The sequence below is a fragment of the Leptosomus discolor genome, chromosome 1, assembly GCF_034619465.1.
Source record: "Leptosomus discolor isolate bLepDis1 chromosome 1, bLepDis1.hap2, whole genome shotgun sequence".
Lineage (NCBI taxonomy): Eukaryota > Metazoa > Chordata > Aves > Leptosomiformes > Leptosomidae > Leptosomus > Leptosomus discolor.
Window position 1 is genome coordinate 14,818,680 of NC_141391.1, and position 19,593 is coordinate 14,838,272.

Consider the following 19,593-nt stretch of genomic DNA (forward strand, 5'->3'; position numbering starts at 1 on the left):
ATATAATTTGTGGAAACAGTGATCATTTTGACTTGTCTGTGGTCACACAACAGTGTACTGAATGAGTTCAGGCGAGAGCAGAGAGCCTGGCTTAGCTAACTCTTATTCCAGTGTCTAATGCACTTTATTATGTAGCGCTGTGTGTGTTTTGGGCAGTCCAGGATACTGGCTTGACACATTAGTACCATATAGAGAGCTCTCCAAGCTCGTTGTTTCATGAAATGTCAAATTCGTCTTTTCTTGCACTGCTCGTGGATTTCAACTGTCAAGCTCAAAAATGAGATTCAGACTGTCTGCATAACCCAGATTGCCATACAAACATTCACCTCTGAAATGATTATCAGCGGAAGCATTTATAGTTGGCCTTTAACTAAATGGAATCAACACAAAGAAGTGAGAGATTAATTAAATTTAATACTGTTTTCCTAGAAATTACAAAAGAGCAACATGTCATCTAGGAATAACGAGACTGGTATGAAATAGAATAGAAATCTGGGCTTTCTGAAACCATTGTTAGTAGAGTACATGGTCAGATTGCTTACCTCCACTTCTGTTCGCTGGGCTCAACTCTAGAGCATTTATGAACTCTTATAAATATGGGATGAATTGAGCTTGCTAGTTATTAATCTGCAGATAATGAAGGTTTGCACAGAGATTTGGCTCTTTGAACTCCTCTGGGGTGATCTGCACTGATAGCCAAACGTAGACAGTTTTGTTGTTGCTCAGATTTCAGCACAAGTTTCACAGTACACTGAGAATGTCACTCTTTATTTGAAGTCTTCTCTAAACATGTCAGCTGTATGGACCGTATATCAACTCTTACTTTTTGCTCTGAAATACCAGGTTTGAGCTGTTTTTTCCTCTAGTAATGACTAACAACAATCAAACCCAAACTCCTGTTTCTATCATCCCTCTCCCCTGCAAAAAATCAAAACCATTTCTGTGTATGTGTTCCGCTCCAAAGAGAGGCTGAGATGGTGCAGACTCCACAGGATAGCTGATAGTTATGTCTTCTTATATATTTCTAGAGCTGTGAATTTACAATTAATTTGCTTCATAACATCTTATGGACCTACATTTTAAGAGATTAGGTATAGAAGCGCGAGGTTAATTGTATATGCCTTTTGCATTGGCAATTTCAGCCGCAGCTAGAGGTGCAAGCAGCTGGTCTTTGCGATCAGACTTATGTTGTGAGAGTGGACTTTATAAGGAGTAGTGAGTGTTGGATTCTCTCTCTTCTAACTGGAGTTTGAAATTACTGATTTTAGTACCCTGTTCAGTTGTGTTTCCAACTTTGTGGAGGAAAATTTATTGGGTAGTTGTGTTACCAATATACGTAACAGTAAATGATATTAGGTACTACTGTCTGATTTTGGGGAGGGGAAGATTATGAGAGTGAGTGCTTACTAGGCTTTTTTCTTTCTTTTCTAAAGCACCAGATAAAATTCAGCTGGAGATAAAAACAAGCAATTCCCCACCCACCGCCCTTCCCCTCCACAAACACAGAGGAGAAAAAAGATAAAATGTTGTAAATTAGTGATGGTTTTCACTATGACAATCGCCATTTTATTTTAATACTAAGTAACTTTGCAAGATTTTTACTACCACAGTGAACTTAGGTAGGACTACCCTATTGTTGTGTTTAATATAGAAAATCTGAATATCTTGTTCCTTCTTCAAAGCTGTATCGTTTAGGCAATAAATATGATCACAGAAATCAAAGAGAATGTGGAGGATAAAATATGTCCTGTTGATGTTACAAAGCTGTATTTTAAATACAAGGACAGCATAAACCCAGAGTGCAAAGTTCAAGTGTTTTTTGGGACATCTCAAGAATAACGTTAAAGATAAATTCTTCACATGCACTTCGAAAACCTAAAGGTACCCAACAAATTTGAGAAACATTCCCCATAAAACATTAGTGTTTGTAATCAAACCAGCAACACACAAATCTACGTCTCTTGCTCTTCTCGATTTATACTACTCGCTCTTCTGTTTTTATTGCACATATTTCAGTTCTTCCTTTTCTGTACACACTCAGTTTAAATAAAGCTGAGTTCTCTCCAGAGACTACACAAACCCAGCTTTGCATTGGATAGCCTGTTGATTTACTCCATCTGAGTTTAAAAAAATGACCTCTGCAATTATTGTAGAAACGCGAGCAAAAGCCTGGTGAGGTAACTGGGAAAGGATTTCAGGCACGAAGCATTTTGCCTTATTTGGTAAATGTGGTTTGCAAGTCCCCAGCTGGTAACTTTGGTGAGATCATTGTGTGATGTGTTATGTACAATAAGGCCAAACTTTCATGTTTCTTTTCATCCATTGACTACAGTATTTCGCAATATTTGTTCCAATGTTCATTGACCTTTAGTACAACTGAAATCAGATCAAAGACAACAGAAGCAGTTTTGGTTTTAAGACTTAAAAAGGAGAGTTTTGTTTCCTCCTTAGAATTCCATCTGTTTGTTTCATAAAATTATTTATTTTGGCCAGGAAGATTATTTTTTATTATTATTTCATTTCATTCATTCATTTGAAGCCATGGATTCCTTTCTACTTGGGAAACAAATCCATGTTCAATGCTGGGGTTAATTTTCCTGCGTCTATGTTCACATTTATAATCACGTGATGCAGGCGTGCAAGAGCTGGCATGCTCTCTCTGTTTTGTTTGGATTGTCCAGAAGTTGAGGAGCATAAAAGAAACAAAAATAACCCCATTTTTTAAAGTCTGTCAGAAAGCTGTCAAAGCAGAGTTTTAGGTAGGTATCTGGGACCAGTTAGAAATGCCAGAATGCCCATTTTGTGAACCGCTTTCCTTGGTATCTAGTCAATTACAGCACTTGTTGTCCTTTAACTGAGAAAAGTGAATGACCTTGCTCTAGTAGGTACAGTGGAAGATGTTTCAGTATAAACAGCATCTGTTACTGAAGGTTTGGTACTTGTGTCCACTAGTTTGGGGATATTTTAATGTCAATCTGAACAATAGAGGGGAGGGGGCCAGGCGAAGGAAGCAGAAATAGAGGCCAGGCCAGGATAATTGATGGCCAAATATTTTGAGTTAAAATGCAACACAGTTTCCCAAAAATGGTTATTACCACAGTCACCTGATATCTTTTTTGATAAGATAATTTATTTTATAGGCAAGGAAACACAGTGGATCAAACCTATTTCTGTTTCAGCAAGGCCTTTAAAGCACTCTATGTGAGACATTATAATTTATTTTAGATGGGGGTTAGTATAAAAAACCAAATCTAAGGCACTGGCTGATGGGGAAAGGGCAATGAGTTTTGTTTATGGGAGAGAATGTCTGAGAGAAGTTACTAATTAGAAGATCCCAAGAGGCAGTTTGAGATCACTCTGTTATTTTATTTTCGGTAATAACCAGGTAAAAAAAAAATCTTGTGGTGCTGAGACAGCTTGAGGTTGCTGTAGGTGGGGGTGTTGCCAAGATGGAGGAGGAGGATTGGAGGCTTGGGAAGAAAGTGTAAGATTAAATGACTGAGCATGGAGAACTGAGGCTACTCAACGGTCATGACACAGCTGTAAACCAAAAAATATGCTGTACTGATAAAAATCTCAAGTGGCAAACTTAGATATTACAAGATTTTAGGGATCTATCTCTGGTAGATAGAGAAGTACAAGTTTTCTTTAGGTTTTCTGTTACTTATATAAATCCTTGAGTTATGGATTAAGTTTGTGAACTGTGAGACAGTTGTAAATTGCATTTATACATACGCTTAACTCTGAGGTGTTGGTCCTAGATAATTTTTATCTGATAAATAATTCAGCATATGTTGTGTAATCCGGTATCTTATTTAAACTGGTATTGACAGATGCAAAAACTGAGAAATTAGAAAGCTAAGCGTAAAAAAAAATTGGTTTTATAATGGAAAATTTTGTTTGTGACAGTTGTAGGAAAAGTTGAAAATTTGAAAACCTCCTCATATTAAATATTGTTTAAAATGTTTGATGTTATTTCATCTTGATTTTGTTTCCTTCTGGATTTCAGTGTCTGTATATGGAGTCTTCTGTGAATTGACCCAGATACTAAAATCTGGAGTAGCTGGATTGTTGCTTTATCAGCTGCAGCTGTCTGCTTCTCCCTTTGTCATTTGCATTTAATGAAAATGTATAGTATAAAAATGATTTAAAAAGTAGATTGAATGCATTTTCACTTGAAAATATAGCTATCTAAATAAATTTATGGAAATAAGAAGCTGTGAAGACTTGCATCAATTTGATAATCTCTATTAAAATTATTTTTTTTAAAGTAGAAACAATTGTAGTAATGATATGACTAGCCACTGCTTCTTTTATGCTTCTGCACATGAAATTTTTGGTAAGTTTCAAAAATAGTGCTGAAAAGCCTGGTGTGCACATACTTCATCTTTTCAGGCAGTCTTCTTTTCTTCTGCAGAAAGCCAAACCATTAAGCTGGGAGATATCTCTGGCTGGGCAGCTGGACTCAGAGGTTTTTTGAAGCAACTAATCTACTTGGGACAGCTCTTGTCATTCTGCAAATGCAGCAAAATTATTTTCTGATTACAGTTTACTTCAATAACTGTTTCGTTTAAAGTTGAGCATCTTCTAGGAAGTTAAGAAAAAACAGATAGCAATCCTAAAAGCTTGTTTCACTCCTAGTGTATTGCTCTAAAGAACAAGAGCAAAAACTCAAATCCCATAACTAAAAGATTATGGACACAGTGTTTAAAAACTGTGAGTTCAATCCATTAACTGCAATTGTTTGTTGGTAAACCAGTTAATATGATGTGCAAAATCTGTTTTAATAAATTCTGTTAAAAGCATTCTTTCTCTTAAAAGTTAGTACGATTAATTGGCTGACTGACTAAAACAAGTTTCTGAAACTGTGTTTTTTTCTGCACTTCAATAAAATTCTAATTTGCATCCAAAAGAAAACAGATATAAATTAAGGGTTAATAAATTAGTCCTTTATAGTAAATAGGAGATGTAATTTACCGTATTCTGCCATAACATTTAAGAACGGAGGCTTAGAATAAAGATGTTAATCAGGGGAATTGCTCAAGTGAGTATGCAGTGTATTTTTGTTGTCAAAAAGAACCATTTATATTTAAAAAACCTACAGGTAGTAAAACAAACAAAAAAAATAATAAAAACTTAGGTAGCAAGTGTCAGCCTTTCTATTGGAAAACAATAAAAGAACATAAAAATGCAAGAAACCATGCACATTTTCTAATTAAATTAAGGTTTTTTTCCTTGCTAATTTAAATCATCCCACTGTAATCTGTGTCACAGGAAGGATTCAGGAGGGTTGCATCCTGACCCTGTGCAGCTGCTAGAATCCTGCTGGACTCATGAGCCATGATTAAAAGTATAAGTAAGGACATTCACCTTCAAACTTAATTTCCAGTTCACAAGGGAACTGAACTGTATAGTACTTCGAGGCATAGAGGATTTAGCAAATATTCTCAAATTTTATTTAAAAAAAACAAAACAAAACCAAACAAACCCAAAAGCTTATCTCAGTACTATTATCTCTCATAATAGTACGCATCTATTATGCCCTTTCTAGCCTTGCTCTCAGCTGCAGCGTAGAGAGGATTACATTCCACACCTGAAAAACAAGTCTCAAGGTTGTTGATGAGACTCTTCAAGAATCTCAGGAGAGATTTAAGAGAAATATAGGAAGTGGCCAATTGCCTGTGACACAGAGCAGGACAGGTCTTGGAGGAAGCAGAGAGTTTAGTATTCTGCTCCCTGCACAAGGTCTCAGTCTCCATTCAGCTTGTCAATGGCACCTACTCCCCTGCCACGCTCAAAATAATATTCCACTCTGAATTTTGGCATCCTTTGTTAAACCAAATTTGTCATGTTTTCAGAAAGGCAACTCCATTCTCTTTGCCAACAGGGACTACTTCAGAGTTGTGCTCATGGATGTTGCATAGTGCCACAGCTGTACCAAACACTTAACACTTGAATCGTGAGGCTTTTTACGTGGCTATAAGTTAATTTTATTCTGTAACACATTGGGGTTTTCTTCAGCAGTCTTTGGGAAAATGAAGATCTCTTTCTCCATTGCTTCCCTTTCTTCTGTGGTGTCTTTAAAACAACAGCTTAAAAATAGATCTATTGTGTTTGGGCATTAGTCTGATGATGTTGAGTCTATGAGTCTTTATTCCACACCAACGGCGGAATTCCATTTTCCATTCTAAACAGAAAATCATTTGATTGGAACACGTGGCTGTATCACCATCAGTTTCCTTTCATCCAGTATGTTGTTCTATCTTTGCAGCACATTCTGCAGAGGCCTGGGAATATACAAACTTGCACTCTCTTACCATTATAGCAATTTTGCTTTTGGCAAAGGGAGTATAAAATATCTCTATTCCAAGTGTAGTGGGTGATAGTAGCTGGAAAGTATCACTTCCATATTGTAACAAAAGATGGGCATTATTGCTTGAAACTTTAATGTATCTCGGTGTAGATATGGGAGCACTAAGAGCCCCATCCTTCTGCCAAATGAACCATCTTCATTATTTCAGGATCTTTCAGCTACAGTAGCCACCACAGAACCATTTGTTCCTGTGGAGCTTGCCAAGAAGGACTTGTCTCAGATGATTATTTTGATGAGAAGATCATCCCTCCCTAAGAAGTAAACGGAGAGCACTGGTTGAGCTTAACAACACCACTGGGGAGGCATGACTCTTCACCCCAACGTGGTAGTTTGTGTTCCTTTATCAGTGTTGTAAGAGGGACTCTGAAAATAGATACTTTCAAAACAAAACAAAATCACTTCTGACATTAACCCCAGACTGTTTCCTTTTTTTCCCTATCTGTAAACAGCACAGCTTCCAGTTGTGTGTATTAATCTAAAAACTTTCTCATAACATGGCTCAAGTGCTTCCTCAGATCAGTGTTGCAGTCCTGTTGCGATGACGTGGAAGGTGGCGTGGGACCATGAGCTGTGCTGAATGTGCTGCTGGCACGCTGAAGTCAGCAGTGTCAGCCGATTGGTTGGCATAGACAGGGGAGAGATTCCCAAAGAGTGTTTTTAAAAAGAAATTACCACTAAGAAAGAAATATTTTTATCTTCTGCTTTTAAAATAAAGCAGTGAGTATGTAATATTACTAGCTAGTCTGTCAGAAATGCTTTATTTGAATGACATTATGTTCTTTGCAGGTTTTTTTGCATTTTCTTTAAGTCAACAAAGGAAAGAAGATAGTTGCTAACTCTGCAGATGAAATATTCTTTTCATACACATCTTAGTTTACTGGCATGCTGGGACATTCCTGAAATGCACTTTGTTTGTGAGGGAATCTAGCACAGGAAAGGAGGCATGGAGAACTTGAAATGGCAGTGTGCCTCATGGGATGGAAAGAAAGTCAGTGCTGAGCGGAGGAACACGGGCGAGGAGAGCAGCAACATCAGATGTGGGATGCCAACAAGGCAGCTGCTTGGGGAATCGGTGATGGCTGCTTAGGGAGACAGAGGAATGGGGACAAAGAGAAGCGGTGATGGCAGGAAAGAGGCAGTCATGGAGAACAAGGGAAGTTGCTGACTAGTGTAATACACTTATAAAAATCGGATGTTCTTTTTGTAGTTAAGAAGTTCAGTGCTCTGACTGTTAGAATGAAAGCGAGCCTTACTGTCAAGTGCAAACATCATGCTACAAAAGCTGTAGAGCCTGTAGCAGCCCTGTGCTGTGCCTACACTTCACATAGCTGGATCTCATATCTGTGGCATTTCTGTGCACTTATGTTAGTAACTGTAGAGCCAAGTCTATCTTCTCTGTCCTTGGTATGAGAATTAGACAATCAAGAAAAACAAACCTTTTTTTACTGTTGGTGCAACATTGGTTAGCAAGTTGGGATGACTACTAAACTTGAAAGGCCAACTTCTGTCTGTCTAAACATGGGTGAAGCTGAGAGATTTGTCCCTACTTAGTCCAGGTGCTGACGTGGATGATTAGACAAAATTTGGAGCTGCCTGTTCCCCATGAGTAAGACCAGACCACTTCAGTATGTTCTATTGTAGATCCATTGCAAATGTTGCTTTTCTTCTGGCTGTGTGGCACTATTTCCATTGAAGAGTCAGCTGCAACCCACCAGACCTGTGCGATGGTATTATGTTTGTCTTTTCTTGTAAACCTTCTTTTCCTTCTGTATGCCCCACTTTGTCATCTGAACGGAATGGAATTTGATGCTTATGGAAATGAGGCATTGGTTTTGGATTTTGTGAAGTTTTTTAAATGAACTTTAGGAAGCTCTGTAAGCTTGTACTAGAACTAGATAATGAGAAAAAAAAAAATAGAATTACTTTCTACTCAAGCAGATAAGGTCTCTTCTCCGTCTGATTTTGTAAGCATTAACTTTAATAGGTTTCTATCGATAGTATTGCCAGCTCAGTGACTTCAGCGTTTTGAATATTCTAAATCACAACAGGTAGTATTGCTGATTGACTTTCACGAAGAATAGCATGCCCCAAATCTGAATTGGCTTCTTTCCTTTACCATGAAAGTGATGATTTAGGGTTGGCTTGTATCTTCTGTGGTCATTTACTTTCTACTCAGCATATATAGCTATACTGATTTCTAACAAATACCTTCATTGCTAATGACACGAGCAGTTTATTCCATATGACTTTTAATGAAGTATACAGAGTTAATTCAAGCTTCTTTCTGAATTCCTAAAGAGCATGGGTAACTTTCTTTTTTAAATCGTATAAAGTCACAAGCTTTGGCACAGGAACAGGAGACCCTCTTGCTGTTATGTTAAAACATTTTCAACTTCAGAAAACTATCCTAAACCTGCTTCAGAGAAGAGTTTAAAAAGTCAATTTCTGCTCTTCTAGGAAGCTTCTTCATATTATTTAAGCAGTAACATGCTAATATCCTAAATAAGATATTCCAGCAAAAATACTTCATACTTAGTAGACAGTAAAAACAATAAAACTACATTATGTGTGTAGACTTACCAGTCATGCTGTTTGGGCAGGGATTTAACAGATTCCCAGACATCTAACAGCTACTCCTGGAGTCTTCAAATGCCAAATAAACTCAAGACAACGCTGCTGCTGAATAACAGGGAGTCTAATGTGTCCTGCTTTGCAACCTGCCAACACTGGCAGGTTTGCATGTCTTTTCACAGCAGTGTTGGGAACTTTTAATATTTTTTTCCATTTCAAGAGAGAATTTTTTGGAGAAAAAAAAAATTACATCCTACAAAAACATTTCTTCATTGAATAGTAACTACTTCTTAATTTGAACAGAATTTTAGATCTCATAGAAAAAGTGAAACTTTTCTGCCTTTTTTTTCCTAGTCTCCACTGATAAGTACCTTCTATCTGCACACATCTGTTGGAATTACGTAGAGAAGTATTAGGAAATGGCTCTATGATTCTCGTCTTCCAGGAAACACTTTTGATACCTGATATTTGGATCTGTCAAGGCATTACAAAGAGAAAAGAAAGCTTTCTTCAGAAGTTTATGAACCTGAAAGTAAATTATCTCTTGCAGGGTTATTCAGTATCTTAGACAGATGTGAAACTCCATCCTAAACTTAAATTAGTTTTAGGTTGTTTAAAGTATGTTTTAGTTTTATGCCTTTCTTACCTGATTTTAATTGAGGTTATTTTTTAAACTGTCAGTTTTTAATATCTGTCTTCATAGCTTTAGTGCTGCTAAACACTCTTGTATTCCCGGTTTATTGCCTTGTTATACTTCATAGTTGCAATATGTTCTTTTTATTATAATTATTTGTGTCTTACACCATGTTCTTTTCTGGATATTCATGGTTTGCATATGGTTGTTCTTTTTTAGTAAAGAATTATTTTGAAGATTTATAGTTGTTAGGACATGTCATTTTCTACATTATGCATTCAGCTTCAATTTGGAAGTGTTTTCACTAGCAGTTATGAGTAACATAAGTCATAATTTATGACTAAATGAACCCTATTTTATATTAAGCAGCAATCATTTCTTTATAAACTGTGATATAGCTTTGTTCTACTTAATATTATTTGCTATCAATATATAAATTATGACCTTTAACCTCTTAGCTTTCTCACAGATTTGGAGAAACCCTACAGCCTCATGATATGTTAAATTCTGATTGGGAGGAGGAGGCAAGGAGTTTTATACCCCCTTTCCACTTTTCCTTGTGGAAAATCTCTTTTGGCTTTATCTTGAACTGTGAGCATTCACATAACAAATCAAAATCTTTATGAAAAAGAAGTCCCCCCATCCAGACATCTATCAAAATGTAGTCTGTGGTCTCAGATGCCTATGATAATTTCAATTTTATTAAAATGACTAAACCATAAACTACTACCACCCCAACCCACCAACTCCTCCATGAGAATTCTAAGCAGAACATCAGGCAAAAGAAAATGGAAAGTGAATTTATTTCTTTTCTCCTCAGAAGAGAAGTTGTGAGACTCAGATCTCACATTTTCCAGGAAATCCGTAGGATCTCAGCTGAAAGCAGTCTTTCCAATATTAAGTTTATTTTATTTTCTAGTCTACAGTTCTACTTTTCTTTGTCCTACTACTTAGAAAGAGATGATCCCCCAAATTTACAATTCCAAACAAAATTCCAGTAACTTTTTAGAAATTAATTTTGAATTTTTGTTTGAAAGGTAATGAAAAAGGTGGCTTTGAAAAACATATTTGAAGTCTGAAATTCCAGCAATGAACCGTCTCCAGTCTGTTGTTATGTTGACATTTTTGCAGTTGTTGTCGAAGAGAAAGAAAGGGGATGTGGCTTTATTGATCTCAGCGGATTCACCATTGCCTTCAGTTTCTTTTACTGACAATTGTGTCTTATATTTGAGTCTTACTATTGCATTTCTGTGCCAGTTTCTATAGTTTCTGCATCTCAACTTGAGTTGGTGAGAAAAATATGTACTAATTTTGGGTGGGGGGAAAAAAAGAAATCGTCACAGCCATGTTTCACAATGTTCACTTGTTTCCTAATTAAGTACGGGATTCGCACTGAAATTTTTCTCCAAATAGTTTCTTTGCAGTGTTTTCTATTTTTGTTTCCTTGCTTCATCCTTTTAAAATCACCTCTTACAAAACACATTTATTTGTGGTTGTGCAAGGGTATTGTTATTGAAAATTAATCTGAACAAAATGCACGGGTTTTTTTTTTGTTTTAAAGGTTAGCATGTTAAACTTTAAATATAAAAAAAAAAGTAAAAAAAATTTATTTAGGGACAAATGTAAGATTTATTAAGATGTGCTAATATCTTTGGTATAGCACCAAAAGTCATTGCAACTAGAAAAAATAGAAAGAAATAAGAAGGATGGCAAAGGCTATTCATGAAAAATAAAGAGAAATAGTTTGTATAATAATTATGAAGATACATGTAACAGTTTTGACATAGAATACTGCACACAAAGTAGTGGCAAACTTAGACTAACAAAAAAAATCTGATTTCTTGATGTTCTGCTGGAAAAGAGCAGTCAGCTTCAAAATATAAGAAATATTAAATATAAATAATAAATAATAAATATTTATACTTTACATCCAAAAATACAACTTGTAGTTAAAATTTGTAGGAATTGTGCCAGTGATTTATTGCATGCTTACGGTTAGTCACAGCACGGAATCAAAATCTTTCTGAACAGGAAAAAAATTATCTGACTCAATTCAGTTACCTTTTTAATAATTGATGTCTGATCTTTTCAAAGCCATAGCTATCTGTAAAACAAGAGGGATAGGAGAACATTTTTTGAGTTAAACTTCTAACTGACACATCTAAAATTAGTGGTATCTTCAGCAAAATTTATTTCTGAAAAGATAACTTTCTCTTTTTGGAGGTTGTTTAATCAGTTTTGAAATAAAGCTATAGAGGAAAACTGAGCAGAGAGAACAAAACCAGGAATTAAACCTGGATGTGGTGTAACATGACTTGACTCTGTCAAGAAGGTACTGGAAGGTAGTAAGGCTCCATTACATGCTGGAAGCTGAGCGTTTGGTTAAGGGCTTTCCTAATGGGGTTGTTAGAAATCTGAAGCATTTAAAACTGTAAATATTTTTGAACTGAGTTAAGGCTTAGTGGCCTGAGAATGATTAAACAACTATAGAGAGAAATTTACAGTGCTTAGAGTCTGCAGAACTTGGTCTATACAAAAGATATTGATGACACATACATCAGTGTAAAATACATCAAGGATTAATATTTTGTAATTTCTTTTTTTTCTGTATTTAGATTTTTTTATTTTTTCCTCTTAATTGTCTCACGTGGTTTTTCGTATGTTTTAGCTGATATTTTGACAGAAATTATTGCTAAGTTTCCATGGCAAAGAGAAAGGATGAGGATTACTTGCAGGAAAGACATGCAAGGAAGAAAGGTAGCTGGTGGATGAAGGGAATAAGAGACGTAGTGCAGAGATCAGGAATAGCATCTTCCTAATGGCCACATACCTTATGCTTTGTGTCATGGCTGGTGCTGTCTGTCCTGGTAATACAGCAAGAGCTGTCTTATCCAGCCACATATCTTTTCTCCTTGGGGTTTGATCCAATGTGGAATCTAGAGGCAGATGCAATCCTCTGTCTCCTAAGCTTTGAGGAGATAGTTTTGCATGGAAACTTTCTTTGTAAACCTCCTGGCATGTGGAAAAGCAGGATTCTTAGTCTCTTGGGCAGAGATGCTGGGACCAGGATTCAGATGATTAATTTGGGCAGCAGCTGTGTGTAAGAGTGTTTTGAGGGTTGCAAAGGAAAGGCTAAAGCTGGAATGACATAAGTTTGTGATTCCACTTAGGATGTGCCTGTGTGCTGTGAGTCACTGGCTGAGTGTGTGAGGTTATCTTGGCATAAACTGACATGTTTCTTCTCTTCCAGAAAATGAATCACCTGCTTCTGAGTGTATCTATTTTTTGTTAATTTTTATGAAGTAAACAGTTTTCAGAGTCTTCAGTACATTCAAATACGTGTTTTCTACTGGTATAGCAGAGGACCTATCAAGCAAAGGGAACTCACTCACCTTTTGGGGCCGGTGTTTTTTAGACTTTTCCCAGAAACATGTCTGAGTGATAGTACAGTGCCAGAAACACTGTGCTGCTGACACTGCACCCTTATTCCCAGACGTATCACTGAGTAAAGACACTAATGCAGTCAAAACTGCCAAGTGATCTTTATTCTCAGTCTGTTTCTCTTTATTCTTTGTCCACTTCTAGGTTTGAAGGGAGAAATTTTGTTGTGTTAAAATCTGGAAAGAAAGGAAGAAGTTAATAGAATGTTCTATCCCTGGAAACACTGTGCTTGGGCCAGAAGTTGTCCTGGTGGCAAGGAAACTCAAAATTGTTAGTTTTCTCTTTAACATAACTGATCTAAAAACTATGAAGTTAGTAGTTGACTGGATCTGTTACTGCACAGTGGTGCAGTCTGGGAGGAGGCCAGCACTGCTGGCAGAAGACCAAGAGAGCCTTCAAATTCTGTGTGTCCTCAGGTATGGTGCCATGGAGATCGTGAAGCTTCACGTGAGATACAAGATGTCTTGCAACCACAATTAGTTTAATTGACTTTTTTTTTCTTGATAGAGTTCTGTCTGTTTAGATGTGATCATTTACTTTCTGTGTTTTCCTTTTAACATACAAGGAGAATAGATAATGTGATATGTAATTCACAGGTTTTGTTGTAGATGTTAACACAAAATACAGGTGGCTGTGTTTGGTGCATTGGGAACCACATTAGATAAGTAAATGGTTACTCTTGGCATTGACATGCATTTGACATGCTGTATGATAGAAGAGGAGCTATTTCAGATGGCCAAGCCCCATTTTCACACCTTTCTCTCTGACTCTGACCAAGCAGCTTCAGACTCTTTTCCCACTCTTGTTATAAAGGTTATGTTAATGTGAGCGCAAGTGGCTGACCAGACTTCAAATCATCCATTTACCTGTGTATCAACTTGATTCTGAGACGAATAGTTCATGAGGCAAGACAGATGCCTACTGCTCATATCATAAATCTGTTAGGGAAGGAGTTGCTGGCCTCACTGGGCTGGGTGATTCACTGTCCGACACAGGTATTCCTGCAAGAGCTTTGCCCGTGGCTCCATGTCTCATTCCTTTGGTCCAACCTCTGAGGCAGCAAAGGCAAGCACAAGGTCAAGCCCAGATGTGCAGGCATAATGTCATCTGCACCCAGGCCTCATTGTCAAAAGCCACAGCAAGTTACCTTCTGAAGCAGATGGTCTCCTGGACAAGGTATCTACCAGTGACCTCCAGCACCTTGTCACCAAAAGCTTCAATATTGTGATCAGGCAGACCACACTCCCAACTTTCAGTGACATAGAAAAAAAATTAAAAAGTAATTCTTTTTGCATTTTTCATTGCTACAATTGAGTTTCCTCTTGACTTGGGAATTTCCTCAAGGTGGTGACTTTGCCACCTGTGTCACTTGGATTTTAAAATAATCCAGTTCATTTTTTTTAGTCCAGCACCTTCACATCATGTCTCAGAAGATAAGACAGTATGCAACTAACTGCACCTTTTATTCAAAAGATACGTATCTGTGGTGTGTGATCAACTGAACTGAATTTTGTTTGTGAGCGAGGGAGATGGTGAAATACTCGGGTTGCTCTTGCTTGATCATAAAGACCTGGCACTTGAGAATTTCCCGATAAAACTGTGGCTGTGGAACCGACTTGTGATTTCAGTCCCACAAAATTGATTTTGTGGCTAATTGGTCATTTGGCAAGTCTTGCCTTCTGCCGCCTTCTTTAAAGAATGTGTTTGGAAATGATTTTGGAAGATAATTCATATAACTTCTTTTCCCTTGCTAGGCAAAATACAAGCTTTTCTTTTTTTCTTTTTTCCTTTTTGCCTTTTTGCCTTTTTTCCCTCATATCTGCATAACTGCAATTAAATATAGAAGGCATTGGGAATTTTTCTGTATTGTTAATTAATAATTTGTTGGGTCAAGTGCCTTCTTTTCCTTATGATGTCTTTTGAAGATATTTCTTTTGTGAAGTAATGAGAACATTAAATTGTGCATATTTTTCATACTAAACGTATTTGAACTTTTTACAGGATAGAAAGTATATGATGTGTTTAATAATATAGTATAATTACCATTGTGAACTTTAGTCGCTGCAGCTGATCAGTAAGTGGTTTATTTTTACAGCTGGTTGCTAAGTTTTCATTCATGGCATTAAATTCTTCCTTCTGTTTTTTATTTCTCTGACTGACCTGACTTTCCCATGATATGACAAAATAAAACAGGGCGGTACTACAACACAAGCTAGTTATTTGGTTTTGTATATAACAATATCTAGGGAGAAAGGGGTCAGGAAAAGAATCACTATGGTTCTGAAGATGACCTCATGTTGCTGCATTATGTCCAGTAATTAGTTTTTCCACCATTAATAGCTTTTGCACATGTGTAAGTAGGACTGGTCATCTTGAGTTTTGTTGTTTTCTCAAAATATTCAACTTGTTAATCATTAGATGGAAAAGCTTTTAAGAAAGCTGTCTTTTTCTTAAATTTCAGATTTAAATTTCAGAATAGCCAATTGAAAAAATTTTGAAGTATAAAATCTAAATTAGATTACAGAAAATAAGATGTTTCTTAATTTAGGCATAGCAGTTGCTTTCTTTTGTATTATCATGTATTAAAGTAGTCTTACGGTAGAAATGTGAGGATTATCTGCACATGATGGGAAAAACTTAAGAGGAGTAGGAAAGGAAAAAAGCAGACTAACTCTTTTAAATGAGACAAGCTTAAATATTCAGACACATCAAAACATTATTGGAAACAGACTTTTGGACCAATTTTCTTTTGCAAACACGTATATGCTTTTCCATCATCCTCATATTTTAAGTGTGGGTGGAAAATAGGCATATTAGTCTCAAATGCAAAGGATAGGCCTGTATCATCATCAGATTTGTTCCACAATGTTTTATTCAGCAAAGACAGTGTGACAGGTAGGTACATTTATAAAGCTTGGGGAAGATTATTTTGCATTAAATGTCTGCTTAGCAAGATACCACCTGCATAAAACCTCATATATATTTATTATGGGAAACTATGTGAGTCTCCTGTACAGGTTTGTTATTTATGGGAAAAATCCTGCTTAAGGTTGAATCAGTCCTCCTAGTATCTTCAGCCACAATTCGCAATCAAACCCTAAAAAAAGCAGAACAAACAAAAATGGCTTTGTAACCAGGGGTATTTTGACACCTATTATTTCTTTTAATTTAAATTAGCTGTGGTATTTAGTCAAATACTTGACTTGGCAATGTTTTGTTTTTCAGGATGGGAAGAAGAAGTTTGACAAGGAAAGTGAGAAATATTATTCCATCCTAGAAAAGCACTTAAATTTATCAGCAAAGAAGAAAGAATCTCATTTGCAAGATGTAAGCACTAAATACACTCTTACCAAGTTTCGTATTTGCATAGAGATCATGATAACAATCTGGTTCTCTTCAAGACAGGCTATGTTTTCTTCATGTGAAATTGTGGTGATTTCTTGTGGTCATGGTTGTTTTGAACATAAATTCTTGAGTGGGACTGATATGACCTTAATAAGAGTTAAATATTTCGACAAGGCAATGCTCTACATGTACAATTTTGTGTACGTGAAGTATAGCTAATGTTTATTGCTTGCAATAACAAAATGCTATTACTACAATAAAAATGTGACTTTTATAAGGTATATGTGGAATATATGGAAAGTTTTGAAATATTTGAAATTGCTTTGTTTGATACTTAATTTATTGCTCAGTGAAATTATGCTTCTGTTTCACATAAACTTCAGTCTGGGAGACTGAACTGAAATTACTTTAATGATTCTTTTTTATGCTTCTTTTTTCCTCTCTGTCACCTTATTCTGAGATTGCAGCATCATGACCTGAAAATGTATCCACAGTTTCAGCTTTGAAGAGTCTATATGGCTAATTCTTTTCTGTTTTAAAAAAAAAAAAAAAAAAAAGAAACATGAAAACTTCTAGTTTAACGGGAGTATTCCAGGGCTTTTCAGAATGCTGGTAGAAACAATTATGATTCGTCTTTGAGGCAAATTACAGTAAAACCAGCAATTTGATATGAATGACACTTTGGGATTTGTGCCAAAAGTAGTTAAAAATTATTTTGATGGGAGTACTTTTGTCACAGAGACTCTTAAATTATAGGGGTTAGTTTCCAGATGGAGTTTTCACAGAAGATGTGACCATCACTTAGTCACAAAATGTAGGATTTTTTTTTTTCATTTTTCCCAATAATACTATGATTCAAATTAAATGAGGCGTAGCAATTCAAAATTTGTGTGATGTTTATACTGCTGAATTGCCATTGCTGTCTATATAATAATCAGTCTAGCTGCAACATTAGTTATGTAGAGGTGGTTAATTGTTCCACTTGTATGTCAAAGTTTTATATGTACAGCTTTCACTTTTCCTAAGTATCCTGTGTATTGATGAAGAAGCAGTTCTGGTAGAGGCTAAGCACCAGCTGAGGAAAAAAAAAAGAAAATTAATTTCTTATCAAAATGTTGAAAAGTGAACTTAAGCACCAATTTACTCTAGAATAGAAATAAAATAAAATAAATAAAATAAAATATGTTACTCTTGAGACATGAAAATAATTACAGTCTAAAAACAGCAACTGAAGTGAAAAGTAACAACTGTGAATCTAATAAACTGTGGTAGAATAACAATGGAATTGGCTCAAGAGTGTAAACTAATGGAAAACCAGAATAAATTTTTCCACTGTGTCCTTAAGTGACATCTCTGGATTTAAAAGTCTTGTAGCTGAGGCTGAGGTTTTTTTACTTCTCTGGATGCCCGCTTGTAAAGCATCTAGGGCATAGTTTGTCATCTCTTTATGCAGCTCTAGGTGTGCTGAATCAGCAACACGGACCTACCATAAGTAGAAGGTACAATAGCAAATCAGTAACAAAAAATGTTAACTGGGGAGACTTTTGCCCTGTTTCTGTATCATAAATAAAAGCGGGCCAAGCACCAGTTCCTGGCCAGAAATCCAAGTGATAGCTGTTGACTTGCATCCAGAGTGGTTTGGGTGAACCCCATGTATAGCCTGTATGTCCAGGACAGAGTTGGGAGGAGCAGCCCACAGCAGAGCCAGGGCACAGGCAAAGAACCAAGCAGTGCTGGTGTCTGGGGCTTTAGTGCTCGATGCAAGTGCAGGGACGTCCTTGCTTCAGGCCAACATCATGCATTTAGTGAGATGGGAATACCATTTTTTGGCTGCTACTGTCACACTGAAAAATACTACTTCCTTTTTTAACCCACTGTTTCTTTGAATTGTTGAGTTTTCTTAGTACCTTGTGACATTATGTGGGTTAAAGAGTATTGGGATGAGCAAGGAGTAGTTCTCATACTGTCCTCAGCTATTTTACATATCTCACTTAGGTGCAATTGAGAGCACCTTAATTAGGCATTGAAAGTTTGATGGTCTGAACATACTCTATAGAGAGTGGTTTGCATATATTCATCTAATTGGAACATGTTGGATATTTTAAGAGCCTGCAAGACTGCTTATGCAGTTTACATAGCTAACTAGATTTTTCTCCTTTAGCAACAAAAAGAAACTTCATAATACTGTCTTTTCACTGCCTGCAGAAGTCCACAGTGAAGCAGAAAATGGTCAGAATTGAGTGATATGTAAAAGTTAATAAACTCCTGATTTTATTTTTCTTAAATCTGTTCCAGAATCAGGCATAAATGTAGAGCAAAGGCTTTAGTCTCCAAGCATATGTGAAGCTCGGGTATACATTTTACTGATATCCTATGTCAATGAAAATATTACTCACTATAACTAGGAATATAGGTAGAAACTCAAAATCATATCCATCAAATCTTATTATTTTTTACATGCAGTTTGAAGCCATAGAAAAACATGTGAAAATCCTTTCAGCTTTTGAAACTTCAGAATCACTGTCAAAGTGATTCTTACAAATCTGAATCTTTGGTGTTCACACATATTCATAAGCTTCTACAGAAGGTATATTTTGCAAATGATTTAGTCCCTGTACACTAGTGGTGATTATGGCCTTAATTTAGGAGCTCATCCATATTTGAGATGGCACTTAGTTGTCATAAGTATCATTACAACTACAATCTGCTTAAATGCTGTTCAGAATAGAGATGGATTTAATTAGGTGTTTAAATACTTTTTTCTGAGATGAAGCCTGAAAGAGCTCATTGCTGAAACTAGGTTCTATTATTTGCTTACAATTAAATGTGGGATCTGAGGTCTGTCTCAAGTGCTTATTGATGGCACTTGTGTGAGCGAGGGCTTCCTGAATCATGTCCCAGAGTGGTGGCACCTGATTCTGTTCAGCTATGTAGCATTGCCTTTGTGATATATTTTTTGTGAAATAAAACTATTAACAGTATCAAAGAAAACAGTAGCCAGGCACACTATATGAATGGCACATGGCAGACTTAATTCTGTGATAAAGCACTTGATTATTGAAATTTTGAGTGCTTGATTTCTGCTTCATAATATTAGTTTGTGTACTTGATTTCCTGATTAGTTTTTTTTATAGATGTGGGAAGGAGGTGCTAGTACTGAATCTTTGGAAATATAGCATTGAGGCCCATGCTTTGAAGTAGTGTTAGAACACTGTGCTAGGGAAGTGGA

At 36.3% G+C, this 19,593-nt stretch overlaps 1 protein-coding gene across 1 annotated transcript in view; it reads left to right on the forward strand.

The window, feature by feature from the left end:
• Window positions 1–19,593, forward strand: part of ARHGAP42 (Rho GTPase activating protein 42) — a 166,795-nt gene that overhangs the window by 91,305 nt on the left and 55,897 nt on the right. The window contains exon 5 of the mRNA XM_086481749.1: window positions 16,245–16,346. Within this exon, the coding sequence (XP_086337875.1) occupies window positions 16,245–16,346 (102 nt within the window). The remainder of the gene's footprint in view (window positions 1–16,244; window positions 16,347–19,593) is intronic.